We start from the raw sequence: 19,039 nt of genomic DNA on the forward strand, positions 1-19,039 counted from the left end.
CCTTTACATTACACAGCACCCTGCATCACTATACCCCTTTACATTACACAGCACCCTGCACCTCTGGACCCCTTTACATTACACAGCACCCTGCACCTCTGGACCCCTTTACATTACACAGCACCCTGCATCACTATACCCCTTTACATTACACTGCACCCCTTTACATTAGACTGCACCTCTGGACAGTGCAAACCCCTCACTACAATACAGACCCACCACTACAGTGCAGACCTCCCTACAGTACAGAACACCCCCCCTACAATACAGACCCAACAACAATACAGAACCCCCCCCACAATACAGACCCACCCCTACAATACAGAACCCCCCTACCCTACAATACAGAACCCCCCTCCCTCATATACAGAACCCCCCTATACAGAACCCCCCCCTTACAATAGTGCAGAGTGACACCCCCCTTGCCTTCAGACCCGTAATACTGCTGATGTAATGATGATCAGCGCACCGCGTGTTACAGCACTTGTACGGAGGAGGGGCTTACGAAAGCCAGTCCTTTGTTGCCCGAGCGGTGTGTTTGGGATCATTGTCATGCTGAAAGACCCAGCCACGTTTCATCTTCAATGCCCTTGCTGATGGGAGGAGGTTTGCACTCAAATGATACATGGCCCCATTCATTCTTTCATGTACACGGATTAGTTGTCCTGTTCCCTTTGCAGAGAAACAGCCCCAAAGCATGAGGATGCCACCCTCATGCTTCACAGTAGGTATGGTGTTCTTTGGTTGCAAATTCTTTCCAAATCAGAGAATGTGATTGTCTGGATTTGTTTCCACGTTTTAGCTCTCATAGTTGAGGTATACCTATGATGACAATTACAGGCCTCTCATCTTTTTAAGTGGGAGAACTTGCACAATTGGTGGCTGACTAAATACTTTTTTGCCCCACTGTATATTGTGGATTGATTGCGTGATGGTCTGATCATTAGTGCACAGGTTTCGACAGCCGATTACGACAGTCTGTCCAACAATATCTGAAGGGACAAACCTTTGTTTGGACGATGGCCCCAACTTATTTGACATAATTTCCGATACGTAGCTACGCAAAATAGGGCTAATACTGCCAGCAATGCGCCTCTGCTTAGTATTTAGGTGCTATTTTTAGCGCTGTACCACCTGAAAAACTCAGTGTGAAAGGGGCCTTAATCATCAACCATGTGAGTTGCTAAATGTTGCACCTTCATTAAATGTAACCAGATTGCTACACTTGTAGGCGCCTTTCTTCTTTTTTATACTCTGTAGCTCCTGATGGGTTTTGCTTCTAATCCCCTTGTGGATGCTGTTATTTGTGGATGGACATTTTATGGTTACACAGTGCATCAGATTGCTATAGACTTTTTATGTGGACTAGAAACGGAAGGATTTATGAACAAATGGTTGTGGAACAAATCATCAGAGATTTGCCAATTTTTCTTATGGGGGAAATTTGGATTGATGTACGAGTTCTTTGGATTACAAACATGTTTTCCGTAACGAATTATGCTCGTTGGAGAGAGAGAGAGTGTTTTAAGAGTTTATTTGCCTAAAATATAGTACATAAGGTCTTATAGTTACATTCTAGAATGTATTTTTGGATTTACACATATTGCAAACCTGACTTTAAAAGGTTGACGATTTGGTTCAAAGTACAATAGGTGCAATAACACAGGAAAAAAAGAACTTGTTGGAAAGTGTGACAGATGCATAAATTTCCGGCAGCAAAGGATGTATCTCTTGGCAGTGCCTTCAGCCACACTAACTATGCAGATGTTTCTGTACCCAGTGTATAAACAGGAAGATGGCAGGTACAGATAGCACTGTTCCTTATGTCTGGCTCTACATTTTGTCTTAGAAAGCTTAATGTTCTAAGTGACAGCTTTAGTACAGATCTGCTTGTGTCGTAACCAAATGTCTTCTTTTGTTTTCCTCATCACTAGTAAATCTGAGTGCTTTAGATGTAGTGACAATAAAAACATTTGCTTAATTGTTGGTTTTGTTTTGTTTTTGTTTTTTTTTTTGTAAATTTTAAATACTGAGGAAACTGTGTGACTGCATATACCGCTTTTAGTTTTTTTTTTTTTTTTGTACAGTGATACTTGATAATGTGTTGAAAGATATTGGAAGCGGATAACTATATACAATTTAGCTATTATACTTGTTACCCATGTCGAAATGTACGGTCTCTTTTTGTAAAAAATTTTTTTTAAGTTTTACCGGATGTTCAAAAGGAAATGGCAAAGTGTCATGAAGTCACTTCCTGATAGTGTCTATAGCCTGTTGCTGTCACTCATATAATAGTAACATTTCATCTCATTCCTGCACACTTCCATCTGCCTTTACTTTCATACCCGACTACTTGCCAAATTTGTTCATTGTTTTGTTTATTTTGAAAATAGTAAAGTGTTTCAGAAAAAAAATATCAGTATGCTTACATACGTTTTCCTATTATGATAAAATGTGATACTTTATCTTATTTTGCATTAGAGTCAAACTTCATTTCTTTTTTAATTTTTTTGGGGGGGGGGGGGAAGAGTTGAAATGGGGGGATTTTCCTTCACTTCCTGCCCCTGTGATCCCCAAATGAGAATTAAGAGGCGTGGTTGTCACCGGGGAAGAAAATACTAAATTAGGATTGTTCAAAATGCAAATCTTCCCTTCCCTCTAGTAAAACATGTATTTGATTTGAACTGAAGGCAGTAAGAACCCAGCAGAAATACTAACTATTCTCTGCCTGTTACAAAATGCAATAAAAAATTTTGTCTGGAGTTGGGCTTTAAAAGTTGAGCATATTCAAAATCATAGTGACTACTAGATGTAGTCAGGTGGAGGTAAAGTTTAGGCCTGTACTGATGTATGAGCATCCCTCTTTTTGAGATTATTAGCAGTCATAAACTGCTCTACCACTCATATGCAGACGACACGCAACTATATTTCCGCATTTGCAATAAAAAGGATCATCGCCTTAATCTAGAGACATGCCTCTCTTTGATAGAGGACTGGATGACAAAGAGTTATCTTAAACTCAACGGAGCGAAAACAGAACTGTTTCACGCCAAACGTATGAATCAACCTGCAACAACTTGGACCCCCCCGCCCATTCTGGGCAAAATCATCACCCCTAGCGCCAAAGTCAAAAGTCTTGGGGTCATCTTTGACTCATCTTTGACTCTTGCATGACAATGGATGCACAAATAGGGTCAGTAGTCAGCGGATCTCACCATCTGCTGCGCCTACTACGCAGACTTACTCCTTTTATAAGGAGGACATAGCGGTCGTGGTGGGAGCTATTGTAAACTCAAGATTGGACTATGCAAATGCCCTTTACCTCAGACTCCCCAAGTACCAAATCGCTCGTCTACAAGTCGTTCAAAATACGGCCGCTAGACTTGTGACTGGGAAAAAACCTTGGGAATCAATCTCACCTTCACTGAGAACCCTTCACTGGTTACCAGTAAAAGACAGAATCACTTTTAAAGCACTCTGTCTAACGCATAGATGTATCTATGGGAATTCTCCCCATTATCTATGCGAAAAAATAAAAGCTCATAATCCCAATCGCGTTCTGCGATCCACCAATCAAAATCTCCTCCAGATACCGAAAGCCAACTACAAATCCAAAGGAGAAAGGAGATTCGCGGTCCAAGGGCCTAGACTATGGAATGCTTTACCAACCAGCATTCGGTTGGAGGAGAACCACTTGGCGTTCAGGAGAAAGATCAAGACTCATCTCTTTTGATACCAAAGGAGACAGGAACAACAAGCGCCCAGAGGCGATTAAGTTCGCATGTGTTGCGCTATATAAGTTTTCATTCATTCATCAGACATTCCTGGCAGAAAGGGGAAAAAAATGTGAGGCTGGACATCACTTGCAGGTATCTTGCGCAGAAGCAGGAAGCCTGGCATTTGCGCGTATTTGCATGTAATCGTGAGTATTACCGGCAATGCAGTTTTTTCTGTTCTATTTTTTTTTCTTTTAGGCTGCGTTTTAGATCAGTAAGTAAAAAAAAAAAACGCTGTACTGAGCTATTTTTGAATTGCATTGTGCAAGAGGCCTTAAAGTGTATTACTAACTTTTTAAAATACTTTTGGATATATTGGGGAATGGTTTGAACCTCTGTTAGGTTTGAATGACTGTCTCTGTCTCTCACTATTTGTCTTGGTAACCATTGTTTATGGGACATAGTGTGATGGAATGCTAATAAATTTAAGTTACTTTAACTAGATTTACACCGATACCGGGTTTTAAGCTGCGAGTACGAGTTGGTACTAGGGAAGGAGTAGGGAAGATGGGGGGCGCAAGGTTGTGTGATGCTGATTCTTTTTTTCATTGTATATGCGCAATAAATTTCACAGCGGCAACTCATTTAGGTGTACGTTGTCTGTCCTTTTTTTTTTTTTTTTTTTTTTTTTTATGGATACAGTATTTTTGACTACACCCATCCGGTATATTAGAAGTCCAAGTACCTCCTTTTTTTTTTTTCTTTGTCGGGTTCCCATTACCTTCAATTTTTGGACCATGGGATATATAGTCGCTAGAAACTGAAAATAAATAGCAAAGGAGAAGTTGCAAAGCATTGAGAAAAGCCAGGAAGTTGTGGAAAGAGATGGCCAGCAGACAGGCAGAACTCAACATGAAAGAAGATTTTTCAAGTAAACATCTATTGGATTGGTAAAAATCGCTATTGTTTGTAATGTTATTACAATGTTCATGTAAAATTAAATAAACTGAAAGTAAATTGATAGACTTCCCTTTAATTAGTTTTAAAGTTGCATAAAGGGAAGATTTCTCCAGATAAAATCGTGTTACTTGGCAGCTTTGTAAAATGACATAAAACAGGTGGATTGGGTGCGACATGCAGTTTTATGCCCTCATTAGGGCTTTGTGTTTTGCACACTGAGAGGGAAAAGCCAGACCAGACAGATTACTATACACCACGCCTTTGCTTGGTATGATTTTAGATTTTGATCAACGGTATTTAAGCGACGTGTAAATTCATAATAGCAGCTGTCAATGGACCCATTTATTTGCACCTATATTAGGTCTATAGAAATGGCTGGGATTATTATCGGTTATAGAAAGATACTCCTGCCTTTTGTAATAAGTACACACAAACCCAGTGCATTTTTCTTTTACAATTTAGGTGATCTATTTAATTTGATGCAGTACATTTTTTTTTCTTGCCTTTTCTGTGGATTAAAATGTAATGTTCCTTATGTAAACTAATAAAACAAAAAGAATTGCGCTTGTCACAGAAATAAGTAGTTGGTGATGACCAAAAATCACCCCAACTCAGAGGCAATGGGGAGGCAGCAGCTTTTGTGCAGAAGCACTGGAAAAAATTATAAGAAAAAGAGGTGGTCAAAGCTGCGCATTAAACCCGGACTTAGTGTAAACAATAGTCCATATATTTATTTGGTGTAGATCCTCGATAGGGACTCTGTTGGTGGGGAGAGAAAGTCAATATCCTTCACACTATTCCACAGGGCTGTTACACATGAAAACTTCTATCACCACCGTGAATAACTTCAATCTTCAGTGAGAGCCCACCACCATAATCTCAAGCTGCTTACCAGATATACTGAAATAGAGAGCAGTCGACTATAACCTAGCCGCGGCCTTTGGGGAGACAGCCCACTCCCTGGATACGAATCTACCACTTGTTCCCGCAGACGTAACGGCACACCGCCATACGATCAAATATATAAAAATAGCAGGACATAGTGTAATTCCGCCAGGGAAGATTTATTAAAACCACAAAATATATAGACAGGTACTTACATTGTTGAAGTACAAAACGAGCATTTAAAATTTGGTTGTTGCCGGCCAGCGAACAGATGGAGCGGAGCCCTTCCTCCAGAACGCGATGACGTCACCGCACGTCCTCCCGTGTAACAGCCCTGTGGAATAGTGTGAAGGATATTGACTTTCTCTCCCCACCAAGAGAGTCCCTATCGAGGATCTACACCAAATAAATATATGGACTATTGTTTACACTAAGTCCGGGTTTAATGCGCAGCTTTGACCACCCCTCTTTCCTTATGTAAACTGTTGGAAGTTCTGGCCTTCTACTATGCTAAAAAAGTTTTTGTTGCTTTTTGTCCATTATGGAGATTTTCCCTCTTACTTTTTTCCTGGTGAAATTGTCATTGGAACCGAAAGTGGGGGGCGGGGGAGAGAATCACCTGAGCAGGGTCAAAGAGAGCAGTAAAAACGAATAGCGATCCTAACCCTTCCGCAGTCTATCCAAAAGTAAATCATATATTTGACTGGCGAGGCGCATACAGCAAAACTGTAACAAGGAAGTATGGATGCTGCATTACTAACCCCCCTTAGAATTATTTTTTAGTCATCCAACCTGGAACATGTATGAATTCACTCTGGTTTCCAGATCTGCATTATTGTTCCAGATTGTGTCTCAGGAAGGCAGTGATAGCTGGCAAACTAGCATTTCCTGAGGGAGGTCAGTGAAGGCCCATTCACATTTTTCTTTTCTGGTGCTTTGCACTAAGACGGCCCATTCATTTGAATTGGCTTCCAACCAGAGTAGACCAGAAAACAAACATGCACCGTCTTTAGCAAAGCAGCACACCATAATGAATTAGGGTTGCCACCTGTCCAGAATTCACCCGGACAGTTTGGATTTTGAATCTTTTTTGTTCCGGGTTTCAGTCCACCTGAAACCCAGACACATTATTCAGACCAGGCAGTGGCTCCCCAAGTAACTGAGATAGTCGTACACAGATATGTTGCCACTGCGGGCAGCTGTTTGGGGGCAGGTTTGGCATCGCTGAGGGGTGGGTGATGTCAGCAAGAGCAATTTGGCCACACCCACTGGCACGCTCTGTGCACTACATTACTACTCTCCTCGGGGCACCCAAATGAGTCCCAGGTCTTTTATAGTGTTCTATAGTGTTTACTGCAAAAAAAAAAATGTACCGCAAAAGTGTTCGGGTTTGGCTTGAAGAAACGTTGGCAGCCCTATAATGCATGGTTATACCATAAGTTCCAGCAAGCTTCAACACTTGTGTTTTTCCCTGGTGCATTGGGATGCCATTAAAAATGAATGGCATCTAATCACATTACTGCTTTAAAGCACAGAAGTGAGTGGCCTCTGTGATCCTTTCTGTACAAGTTTTCATGAATGAGCTGCAGGGATTTTTAGACTTGCACTAGCAAGTTTCATATTTGCATATCTGTTAAATTGAATTAGTCCTTTTAAATGGAGGCTACCCAGTTGTGTCCTTCAAGAGCTGCTGCTGTTGGCCACTTCCAGAAAGTGCTTGTTGTCTAGCTTTTTCTGACATCAATACCTGGAAAAACCTGGAACATGCATGCAATATTATAGATGTCAGAAGCTGGGGTTTGCAGCACATTTGCAAATGCACAGAGGGCTGGGAGAAAGTCCCACATCGGTGAGAAACACACACGCGTTGCTTTGTAGCACGAGTAAAGAACATTTTTCTTTTAAAAGAGGGTTAGGAGACAGCGCAGCATGACATTGAGGTTGAAGGTCCACTTTAACTGGTACTATTATATCAGGGTTTCTCAACTCCAGTCCTCGAGGTGCCCCAACAGGTCATGTTTTCAGGATTTCCCTCAGATGAAACAGCTGTGGTAATTACTAAGGCAGTTAAACTGATCAAATCACCTGTGCAAATTGATGGAGAGCCTGAAAACATGACCTGCTATAGATGAGTACTTTTATAGCTTTACTATATGAAGATAAAATCTGAAGAAGGGATTTAAAAAAGAGCGAGTCTGAAGATGCGATAAGAGAGAGAAATTGCAGTTGTACCCAACTTGCATGATAAACGCGTACAGGATAGTATAGCTACAAAAGTGTCTTTTAGCTAATATGTTTGGTGATGAGACATAAAAAACATGGGTGTGAGATGTTTTATAATTGGTTTGAGTAATTTATTTGGAGTGGTGAAGATTGTGTCTTGCATGACATGTCCTGAATACTCTGAATAGGTGATTATTTTGTGCTGAAGCTTCAAATAACTGAGCTTGTCTAGGCATTGTACTCCTTTCTGCAGGAGTTACCTAGCAGAGTGATGTCTTCAACACTTTAGCTTCCATCTTTGCTTACAAAGGAAATGCCTCAGGGAATTTAGAAATGAATTGTTCACTTTTGGGGAACATCATAGTAACTTGTACAGAACTATGCTTTTGCTTCCTTTTTAATTTGTGAAGTGCAGGCAGATGTATCCTGCAGCTGTATAGACTTCATATTCCATGAGAAAAGTTACTATATTTGGTTGCATTGTGCTTGAAATGCAATGTTAATAGTTTCCATATGATGCATAGCAGCCTACTTGAGCCTACATATTTACAACACCTTGGTTTCTGCTGTAGCCAGCCTGTTATGACCATCTATTTAAATTGGATTTTACCAGTTAGATGGCCATTACGTAATGCATATACAATTAGGTTACTGAAAAAGGAAACCGTGCATACAACACCTGAGCAGGTTGTAATTGGCACAATCTCAGGGGAGCTGCAGCAATTGCCCAGGAAACACCAAATTACTGACCAACTTTTTCAGCTCAGATCAGTTTTTAGCATATCACTAGCTTTGGCTTCTGACAGTATAATGTTGATATCCTTTGGCATAGAGCTGTCTGCACAAGTGTAAGGATTTGATGTAGAAATTCACAGCTTGCTGCCATAGTTCTTTCTTTTGAATCGTCACTGCTCAACATAAAAGCGGAGTCACTCCCAAAAGTGGAACTTCCGCTCATTTGTCTCCTCCCCCCTCCAGTGCCACATTTAGCACCTTTTGGAGGATGGGGAGTGGATACCTGTCTTTGACAGGTATCCTGTCCCCACTTCCGGGATCCTGGGCCGCAGGGAATTACGTCAGCGGCTTGGCTTTCTCCTTCCCCTGCCGCCGGGCCAGTAGGAGAGGGCAGAGGTGTCTTGTGCATGTGCAGTAGGGACCTGGCATGAAGCCGTAATGCTGGACTGCCGGGTTCCCTTACTGGCAATAGCAGCGGCAGCACTCGACAGCTGATGGAAACATCAGCTGTGGTGCTGACATCACTGGACTCCAGGACAGGTAAGTGTCCTATTATTAAAAGTCAGCAGCTGCAGTATGTGTAGCTGCTGGCTTTTAATTTTTGCTTTGGATATAAATGTAAGGTACCCAATGACCCAATGTAAATAGCTTTTATTGGACCTTACACAGCACTGACTTAGACTGGCCAGAGTTTGAAAGGACCTTCAGTAATTTCCTCCAAAGATAAGATCATGTAACTTAAAATGTTTGGTACCCTAGCACCTCAAATTCCTGATATGTGGCGGCTGTTCCATGTACTTTGTATGAAAACGTATCCTGTTCTCTTTGTATTGCTTCCTTAGTGTGAAATCCCTGGTGTTCCTGCCAGTCCCTCTGCATTCCTGTTAAAAAAAACTGACCACACTAGGCAGGAGAGCTCACTGTGCTCAGTTCCTTGGCTATACTGGAAACTCACGCTGCTCTCCAATGATCAGACATGTCTTGGCACGCCCCCCACCCCCCACTGCCTTTCACTGGGAATATCTGTGTACTATTGCTGGGAAGGTCAGTGTACTAAATGCAAAAAGATCTTGTGAGCCACCACTCCTGAATGCTTTCTAAATACTAAACGCTTAATATAGACTGAAATAAAGCTGCTAGCGTGAAAAACGTCTCTAAAACTAATGAATGAACAAAGCGCTACTAAAAATGTGATCCACACACCACTGTCGAAAAAAAGGATAGAAAATACTGGTATGGAATATCCAGTTAATAAAAATGGTGTACAAACCAAAATATTTTATACGTACATATTATATTTATAGGTCAGTACAAGTACATAAAATCCACAACACACTAAAGTGCTCTAGTGCACGAACATGCATAAGAATCTAATAATAATCATAGAAAAAAGTGCATGACCGTGGTATCCAATATGGTCCTTAGAAAAGATAATGACACCTAAGTCCATATATAAATAATCCAAAGTGCTTCAGTGCATATAATAAGTCGCAGCATTCCAGGGAATGATGCTTAAAGTGGTAGTATACTCTGTACTACCACTTTCACTTACAGGTAAGCCTATGATAAGGCTTACCTGTAAGTATAAAGAATATCTCCTAAACCTGTACAGTTTAGGAGATATTCCCCTCGCAATGCGCCGCTGCCTTTTGTCTGCTGGAAACCTGTCCGCTAGGCCCTACACACGGTCGGACATGTCCGCGGACCAGTTTCAGCGGACATGTTCGGTCGTGTGTACAAGGCCTAAGCTGTTAAACTAATAACACTTTACACCTGCTAAACTATAAAAATTGGACTATGCCCAGACGCTTTTTGTTTTGGGTGTCCTGGTGACATGTCTAATTTCCTTGCCCACATGTTCATGCCTTCTAGTCTGAAGTTATTGCCTTTTTGTCTCCTCTAGGCCTTCCAACTTATCATACCCCGTCTGCTCGCAATTCTTGGTGACCTGTCTATCACCAAATATGAGAAATGCTTATTGTGTATCCTTTTACGCTAGAAGGACCCATCTGTTATGGAAGGGAGCTTCTCCTCCCACTACTACCCTTTTGGATACAATTGACGCTAGCCTCGCACTGTATAAACTCACTTACAAACTTTGGTAAAAAAACACAATCGTTTAATGCGATTTGGGACCATTGGATTTCTAATCCTTCAATCCTTGCCTCTATAACTCCAGAATATTGAACAGCTGCATTCTGTTTGCCTCTATTTATGACCTGGTGTTTATTGCGTTAGGCTGCGCCCATTGTATCGCTTGTGCTATTTTTGCTTTGTGATGCTGCGAGAAACAGCTCAGGAATGTTCTTCCCCTTTTTTTTTTTTTTTTTTTTTTTTTATTCGTAGTTGTGGTCCTTTTTTTTTTTTTCTTGACCCTTTTTTTTCTCTATTGGTTTGTTTTTTTTCTTTTCTTTTGTAAAACTCAAGAAAAACAGAAAGAGAAATTCACAGCACAGTACAAGGGGTTAGTTTAGAGTTATATTAATGTTGGGGCCCTTTCACACCGATGTATTTAAAGTGGACCTTCACACTAAACAAAGTCTCTTATTTCCCTGCCTCCTTCCCCCTCACATTTCATCATGTAAGAAGAGATTTTTTTTTGTGCTGTAAAGCAGCACTTCAGCTTTTCTCGCCTAGGCGACAATGATGTTTGTGTCCCTCATTAACACCCCCCCCCGTGCCCCACCCACCGGATTTTGCATGTGTGTAGATGTGCCACAGGGCATCTGAAATCCTACCTTACATCTGCGCACGTGGACGAAGATGGCTTTTAGGAATGTTTGTGTGTGTGTATGTATGTATGTTATATTTATTTATTTATATATATATATATATATATATATATATATATATATATATATATACAAATAATCTCTCTCTATCAGGCCTGGACTGGGACAAAAAATTGGCCTGGGCATTTTAGACTGAGCAGCCCGGGAGTGCTCTCGCAAAAGCTTTTGCGAGGAGGAGCAGAGACAGCAGCCGAGGGACCCCAGAAGACATGGCAAAACGAGCTGCACAGTGGAGGTAAGTATAACATGTTTGTTATTTTACCCCCCAAAAAATCTTGCCTTTAGTGTTAATTTAATACTTCTGGTAGGTCAGTGTCCATGTTGTGGGACTATTTGTGCACAGCTAGTAAGTATTTTGTGGCTGCAAATATGTCAGACCAGCCCCCATACACACAGGCCGAATGTTGGCCGGTTTTTATTGAACCGGTCGATGTTGCATGACATTTGGCCTATGTGTACGGGGGCTTAACTCTGGTTTGTCTTTTTTCATCATGTCACAATTACTACTCTCTCCCAAGTTTTTCTGTGCTTTGGATAATCACAATTGTCAGATATATGAATACATTGTATTCCAGTCTTCTAAGTGGATTACTACTACAATCAGTGGTAACTATGCAAATCTGGACAGCAGCCACATTTTCTCAATCTTGCAGTGTACATATTATTATACAGGATTTATATAGTGCCAACAGTACTATGTTCCCTTGTCTAAGAATTCCACTTTATGTTTAGATTAATCTTCTTGACACGCAAAGGGCAATAGCAGTGGTTGGACCTTTAACTAACTCAACTGGCAGGGGCATTGAGCACTATGCAACCCCAGATTCTTACATTCAAAACTGCTACAGTTGTATTTTTATATGTGCGTATAAAAAATATTTTTGCTATTAAATTGTGTGCCTTTCGTATTCTAAAACGTCATGTCAATCGTTCAACTGCTGGAATGATCTGGGCACTGAGCCACCTTTTTTCAAAAGTGTTTTTGGCATACGCACACTCATCACCTGAGGGTATTTCTCCCACAGATAATGGTTGGCTGAAGATGTTTGCTAACATCTTGAAAAGGGCTCCTGTACAAAGTAGAGTCTCTGAATGCTGAGGCTTTGATGGATACCCACATTCTCCAGTGCTTAGGCTGTGCTAGCTTCAGGTCAGTGACTCAGGGAATATGTTTAACTCCACTGCCTTAAGCTTGGTATACATAGAAGATTATCAAACGAATGATCGTCCGTTTTTTTTTTGCATGCTAATCTCCATAACAAAAATGAAGAGGGGTTACTAAAGTTTGAAAATTCTTGTACTACAGAATAAAAATTTGGAAGTGATGTATTGTATTGTATTGTATTGTATTGTATTTTCGGATTGAAAACTTTACTGATTGAACAAAAATCACACGATCCGTATCGTGCAAAAAAAAAAATAATTGGTGTTTTTGTCCGCTTGGCTAATTTTGGACGAAAGCTGTGTACTAACAATCAGATTATCATACGATCGCTTAGAAAGCGGTACTTTTTGTACGATTTTCTGATTGTGTGTAGAGCCACTTAGGTGTAGTATGTGACACTTTGGGGTTGATTTACCAAAGGCAAATCCACTGTGCACTACAAGTGCAATTGCTGTAAATCTGAGGGGAAGCTCTGCTGATTTCCTTGTCCTCTTCAGATCTACAGCGACTGCACTTCCAAGTGCACTTGTAGTACTAGTGCACAGTGGATTTGCCTTTAGTAAATAAACTCCACTGTCTTCAGAGACTACACACATTTTGTCTGATAAACAAAGCGTTCCAGATTATAAACACAAACCTGGATATTACAAATCGGGTTGGGGCATTGAATGCAGCACTACTTCTCAACTGCCCAGGTCAAGGTCACAGCAGGAGGGGACCTGACCAAATTGTCTCTTCCTGGATGGCCTGGGGCCCTTAATCAGTTGCACAATCTGAACAAATGGTTTGTCTATGACAAAACCACTGTCCATTAATATAACATTTACTGCAGATTTTGCTGGAGCTGGCTGTATCGGGTAACAATGGCCTAATTTTGCCATAGCTGGCTACTGCATATCTGGTAACAGTTATCAAATATATGTGGGCTTTGCTCTCCTTTTGACAGGTTGTATAAAAATAAAGATACCAGTTGCTTTCTTTCTATCACACTTGTGTTTCTCTGGCTCGTGAACTGTGTTAACCTTAATGTGAAATCCGTTGTCTGTGTAATGAAGAGCTCATGTGTGGGGGTGTTATAAGCAGGTCACTGCACAACAGGAAGTAAGCTCCCAGACAGCTCTACCTTGATAAAAACAAAGCAGAAAGCCTCTGACTCAGCCTTCATGTTTAGTTTTTCCACATGTAATAGTAGAAATTAATTCATAATTTTTTAGATATTAACAGTGTGTAAACTTTTAAAAATGTGCATGGAAAGTTTTGGTCCAGAAATGCAGTAGGAAGTTGAGACTTGTGCTAGTAACTGTTAATTATATGATATTGCTTCTTCATATACCTAATGATTGCCGTGCCATGCAGGGTGTAGGTCTCTGTATTTAAAACTTTTTACTTTCAAGAAAAATTTTGTGTACTACAGGTTGTAAACAGACTACTGTAAACAGACATTTTTGTAGTCCCTTTGATATGTTTAAGGTGTGAAAGTGTTTTTGTCACGCTCACGCCTTTGCCAGGTAGTCTATGATGGGAAATATTTACCTTGAGAGCATTGCAGTTTTAACATATGTAATTGGAGTACTCTGCTTGTATAGCCATGCAAATTGTAATATACTGTACATGTGTACACAGAAACCGCACAATGAAAAGACAACCTCTTTTGTATTTGGTAATTTACAGCTGTTTTAATACAGGTAGCACTTCTGGTTGATTATCTTCTGTTCTCCCATTAATCGTTAAATGTACAGGGGCCCTGACTCCAGTCTTTTCATATTGCAACAATCATCGCTAAGCAAACGCGATTCATCAATTCACATGTGTTCTCTAAAGCTTGCTACACTTCAAGGTTTTTACCGATCGAACCAGCAGGTTGAAGGCAATAAAAAAATAAATAAACACAACCCAAGTGGTGTTGGTGTGGCGATCTCCCCTGCTGTGCTATTGTATTTATGATAGGGACTCCCCACCCCCACCAAAATACACTGATCAGCACTTACAGCCATTAGCTGGTGGTCTTTGGACGCTGGTCTTCCAGGCTGTCCCTGCAACAAAAGCCGGTCTTTAGACCAGCTTCTGTCAGACAGACAGCTTTACACACTGACCGAAAGTCAGACAGTTCTTAAAGGGTTAGTAAAGGACATTTTTTTTTCTTTTTTTTCCTCCTTAAAATAACAAACATGTTATACTTACCTCCACTGTGCAGTTAGTTTTGCACAGAGTGGCCCTGATCCACGTCTTCTGGGGTCCCTCAGCAGCTGTCTCTGGTCCTCCCTGCAAGTACTGACCACAGTCATGGAAGAGAGCTCGCATGGTGGTGAGTAATTGCGGGCGCGCTCCCGTGATACAGTGAGCGGCTATAGCCGCTCACTGTATCACTCGGCCCCGTGTCACTGGATGTGATTGACAGCAGCGCCAGCCAATATACATATAGGGTAAATCTTCCCAGAGAGGATACAGACCGCAATTAAAAATCTGACTGAGTTTGAACGGTTTCCCACTCTGCCCAAAGGAAAATAAAATGTTGTCCCTTAGATATATTTTTACTAGTAAATGTTATTGTTACTTAACCTGTCATAACAGTCCTTCATTAGTTTACAGGCTTGACTAATAACTCATACAAAACATTGGGTATGGCATGCTATAACAAGGAATTTTGTGCATTACTCAGGATAGCAATAAAAGTGATTTAAAAAAATTAAAGACTGTAAAAACTATTTTTAAATATAATAATACAATATATATTTTTTTAAATTGTCCCTGCCCCCCATGATCATGCATGAAGGCAAATGCATACACAGGATGCCCACATATATGTAAAGGGTGTTTGCAGCACACGTGAGGTATGGCTGCAAACATTATAGCGAAAACAATATTTTCTAACCCCTCCTGTATAACTCTAAAATGGTAACCTGTATAGGTTTTTAAAGCATCACCCATGAGTACTGTAGTTTGTTGCCACTCCATGGGCGCTCGGAATTTTAAGGCCCGACATATTGGGTATCTGTTTACTCTGCATCATCTTTTATATTTTATCAAACAATTGGGCATTCTATTGTGGTTTGTGCGTTAAAATTCATTAAAGTATTTATTCTCCCCCCCCCCCCCCAAAAAAAAACTGCTGCTCAAATACTGTGACACGTAAAAAAAATTTGCAACACCTACCATTTTATTCTCTGGGGCCTCTGCCTAAAAAAGAGATATGTTTGATTTTATGTCAAAAAAAGATGATTGCATGTACGGAAGAGGAGAGGAATGCCAGAATTGGCCCGTTGGGCAAGTGGTTAAATTGCTTGTGCCTCAGATCCTGCGCTTTCCTTCAGGCGGCTGCCAGTGGTAAACATGTTCCTCAATTTTACTTGCATTTGCTATTGACAAGCAAGCTATGTTTGCTAAGGTGTAAAAGTAAAGTGCACTTTTGAAATAAGTCTTTGTTTACTTTAGACATTGTCCTAGATGCCTTTTTTTTTTTTTTGTGCCCACTAATGTAATGAGACGTTTTGTGAAAGCATTTTGATGCACTATTTACTCTACTCTTATGTCTCCTACAGGCATTTTATGGGAATTATATTTTTTTGAATGTATGAATAGAGCTTTTCATTATTAAACCAGCTTTATCTTTCCAGTGGAGTGGAATTGAGTGCCACTGAAATGTTATGTAATTCTGTAGGACTTAAGGATCCATTTTTATATTGCCATAGAACAACTTTAATCTCTGTTTGTAGTTCCTGAGCACTTTGTGAAGTGACTGGCTTGTGGAAACCTTTCTTTATAAACCTTTCTTTATTCTAGTGCTCCGTAGTAATGATAAAAGTTCACTTCCTAGAAATTTTGATGATGATGATTTGACATGACATAATTATTGTGTTTTCTGAATACTTGTCTAGTGAGATTTGGGATCATTTTTTTTGCATGAAAAGAATAAAAATAATGATAAGAAGCCGCCTCATTTCTTCTGCAAAAGGACATAAGGAAACTGGTTTATTTAATAAGATTGGATATAGTGGGATCACTGTGACTGTGACTTACCAGTTCGTTTTTGGCTTCTTCAGTGTGACAGCACATAGGATGGATTTCATCTTCGTCACATAAAGCATGTGAGTGTTCTAATTCATATTTTAGGGAAGTTGTGAGCCGGAAAAAAATAAGATTTCTATGCTAGGGTGACCAGACATCCCCAGTTTCCGGGGACAGTCCCTGGATTGAGGACATTGACCCCTGACCAAGTCTGTCCCTGGTTTTGTCCCGGATTGGATTTGAACAGGGGCTCGGGCAATTTTAAAGACAGTCAGTGCAGAATAAAAAAAAAAAGTCTGAATTACACACCCCCCTGCTCGGCCGCTCCTACTAGCTTAGGGGGTGTGTTTTTTTTTTTTCATTATCTGTGCCCCTTTCTGATGATCATGTGCTGGTCAGAGCGGAGGGAATACTTCTGCAGTTTCGGGTGCATGCCTATTCAGCTTAGCTCGCATGTTCTTCTGCCTTGGCTCAAGTCCCGGCTACAAGAATTAAACCCCCCCCCCCAGTTTTGGATCTTTTTCACCTTCACGGACATTCTTATATATATGTATGTATGTATATGTGTGTGTGTGTGTGTGTGTGTGTATGTGTGTGTGTGTGTGTGTGTGTGTATATGTATATATATATATATATATATATATATATATATATATATATATATATATATATATATATATATATATATATATATATATATATATATATATATATAATGTCACTTATATTAAGTTTGTTTATTACTTATTCACGGTGATAGGTTTTGAATTTGTTTCTATTTATTTGGTGTATTAATAATGCCTTGAAGGAGAAGAACCAGACACCCACAACAGTACCTTTTATCATTGATCTACTGAATAGATTAAAGACTAATGCCGCGTACACACGACCGTTTTTCGGGTTGTAAAAAATGACATTTTTAATGCTTTCGAAAAAAGTTTTTTTCAACACGATCTTAAAAAAAAATGCTCTAGCAAAGCGCGGTGACGTACAACACATACGACGGCACTATAAAGGGGAAGTTCCATTTGGATGGCGCCACCCTTTGGGCTACTTTTGCTGATTTTGTGTTTAGTAAAAGACGATTCACGATTTTCAGTCTGTTACAGCGTGATGAATGTGCTTACTCCATTACGAACACTAGTTTTACCAGAACGCGCGCTCCTGTCTCATAACTTGCTTCTGAGCATGCGCAGATTTCTCACGTCGTTAAAGCCCACACACGACCATTTTTTACGACGTTAAAAACGACAACGTTAAAAACATTGTGCAAAAATTAGAGCATGTTCAAAATTTTTAATGGTCATTTTTTACATCGTGAAAAATGCTCTGGAGCCCACACACAATCGTTTTTAATGACATTAAAAAAAAAAAACTTCATTTTTTTTACAACCCGAAAAACGTTGTGTGTACGCAGCAAAAGGGGTTTGCTGCATAGATGATTGCAGGCAGGCAAGCAACTATTGATTCATCGTAACAGGTTTTGCAGCAAACAGTTGATCATATTGCTGATTTGAAGGCATGTTGTGATTGTTTAGGCATTTGGTATCTTACCACTGAAAGTGACTTCCACTCTTTAAACCTCGCACACACACTGATATATATTTTTTGTTAAACCCAGCAGGGCTGAACGAAAAAAAACTGACAGCTCAGGAGGAGCTCCTGTACTAACTATTCATCGTTGGTACAACGATCTCCCTTGCTGTTGTATTGTGTTCTGCCCCTTCGCCAGAAGTCGGAAAGATTCCAGTACACAGAAGCCATACGTCGGCCGATTTCTATTGAACCAGCCGATGTCTCCCGACATTCGGCCATATGTCCTAAGCTTTAGGAACACTCAAATTTCTGCCTCCATCAGTAATTCTGTCACTTAAGACACCCCATGTATGAAAGGGGTTAAAGTCATTAGAGATATTCCATTCCCGAACACAAAGGCAGCTACCAACACCCCAACCAGCCGAAGAAGAAACCTATACGAATAATTCTCCCCCAAATATGACGAGGCTCAGTGTTGAAGGTCAAACAGAAATCTATATCTTTATTGAAAGACTACAGGCTTATATACAGTAAAAGAGGAGGTGCTTGCATATCCTGCTCATATTACTCTGAAAATACACCTGTGACCAGACCTAATTAACATGAGCTAATTAATCCCTTTAAGCAGCCAAGATGACTCAGAGGCATGACCCTTAGGCTAGACTTGCCGTCTTGTAGCTCAGAAGACACAATCAACATTATCACCAATCTACACAGAACTCCTTCACACAATTACTGGGTCAATTGGCACATGCCACAATGAAAGACCCTTAGAAGTTATCCTAGACTAATTTACATTATAACAGACGGGTGGATGGAGGCGAGGACATTAGCATCTCCTTACAGTATATGTCCCCACTGTATGAATGAGTCCCTCTTTCTAATATGGCATATATCCTGGGAGATATTGTGGATACATTTTACTGTCCCATTTTAAGTAATCCAAGACATATTCTTAATGTCTATTATTTTCTTGCTCACCCTGTGCCCCTAATAGAGACACGGTGATTTAGACATAAGAG

At 40.3% G+C, this 19,039-nt stretch overlaps 1 protein-coding gene across 4 annotated transcripts in view; it reads left to right on the top strand.

Annotated features, from left to right (window-relative positions):
* PALD1 (phosphatase domain containing paladin 1) overlaps positions 1–19,039 on the top strand; it is a 315,649-nt gene that overhangs the window by 106,143 nt on the left and 190,467 nt on the right. For 2 of the 4 annotated variants that reach the window (XM_040362325.1, XM_040362327.1), the window contains exon 2: positions 12,337–12,461. The exons of the other annotated variants lie outside the window; for them this stretch is intronic. In XM_040362325.1, the coding sequence (XP_040218259.1) occupies positions 12,418–12,461 (44 nt within the window). In that variant the 5' untranslated portion in view covers positions 12,337–12,417. The remainder of the gene's footprint in view (positions 1–12,336; positions 12,462–19,039) is intronic. 4 annotated transcript variants of the gene reach the window in all.

The sequence above is a fragment of the Rana temporaria genome, chromosome 8 (assembly GCF_905171775.1).
Source record: "Rana temporaria chromosome 8, aRanTem1.1, whole genome shotgun sequence".
Lineage (NCBI taxonomy): Eukaryota > Metazoa > Chordata > Amphibia > Anura > Ranidae > Rana > Rana temporaria.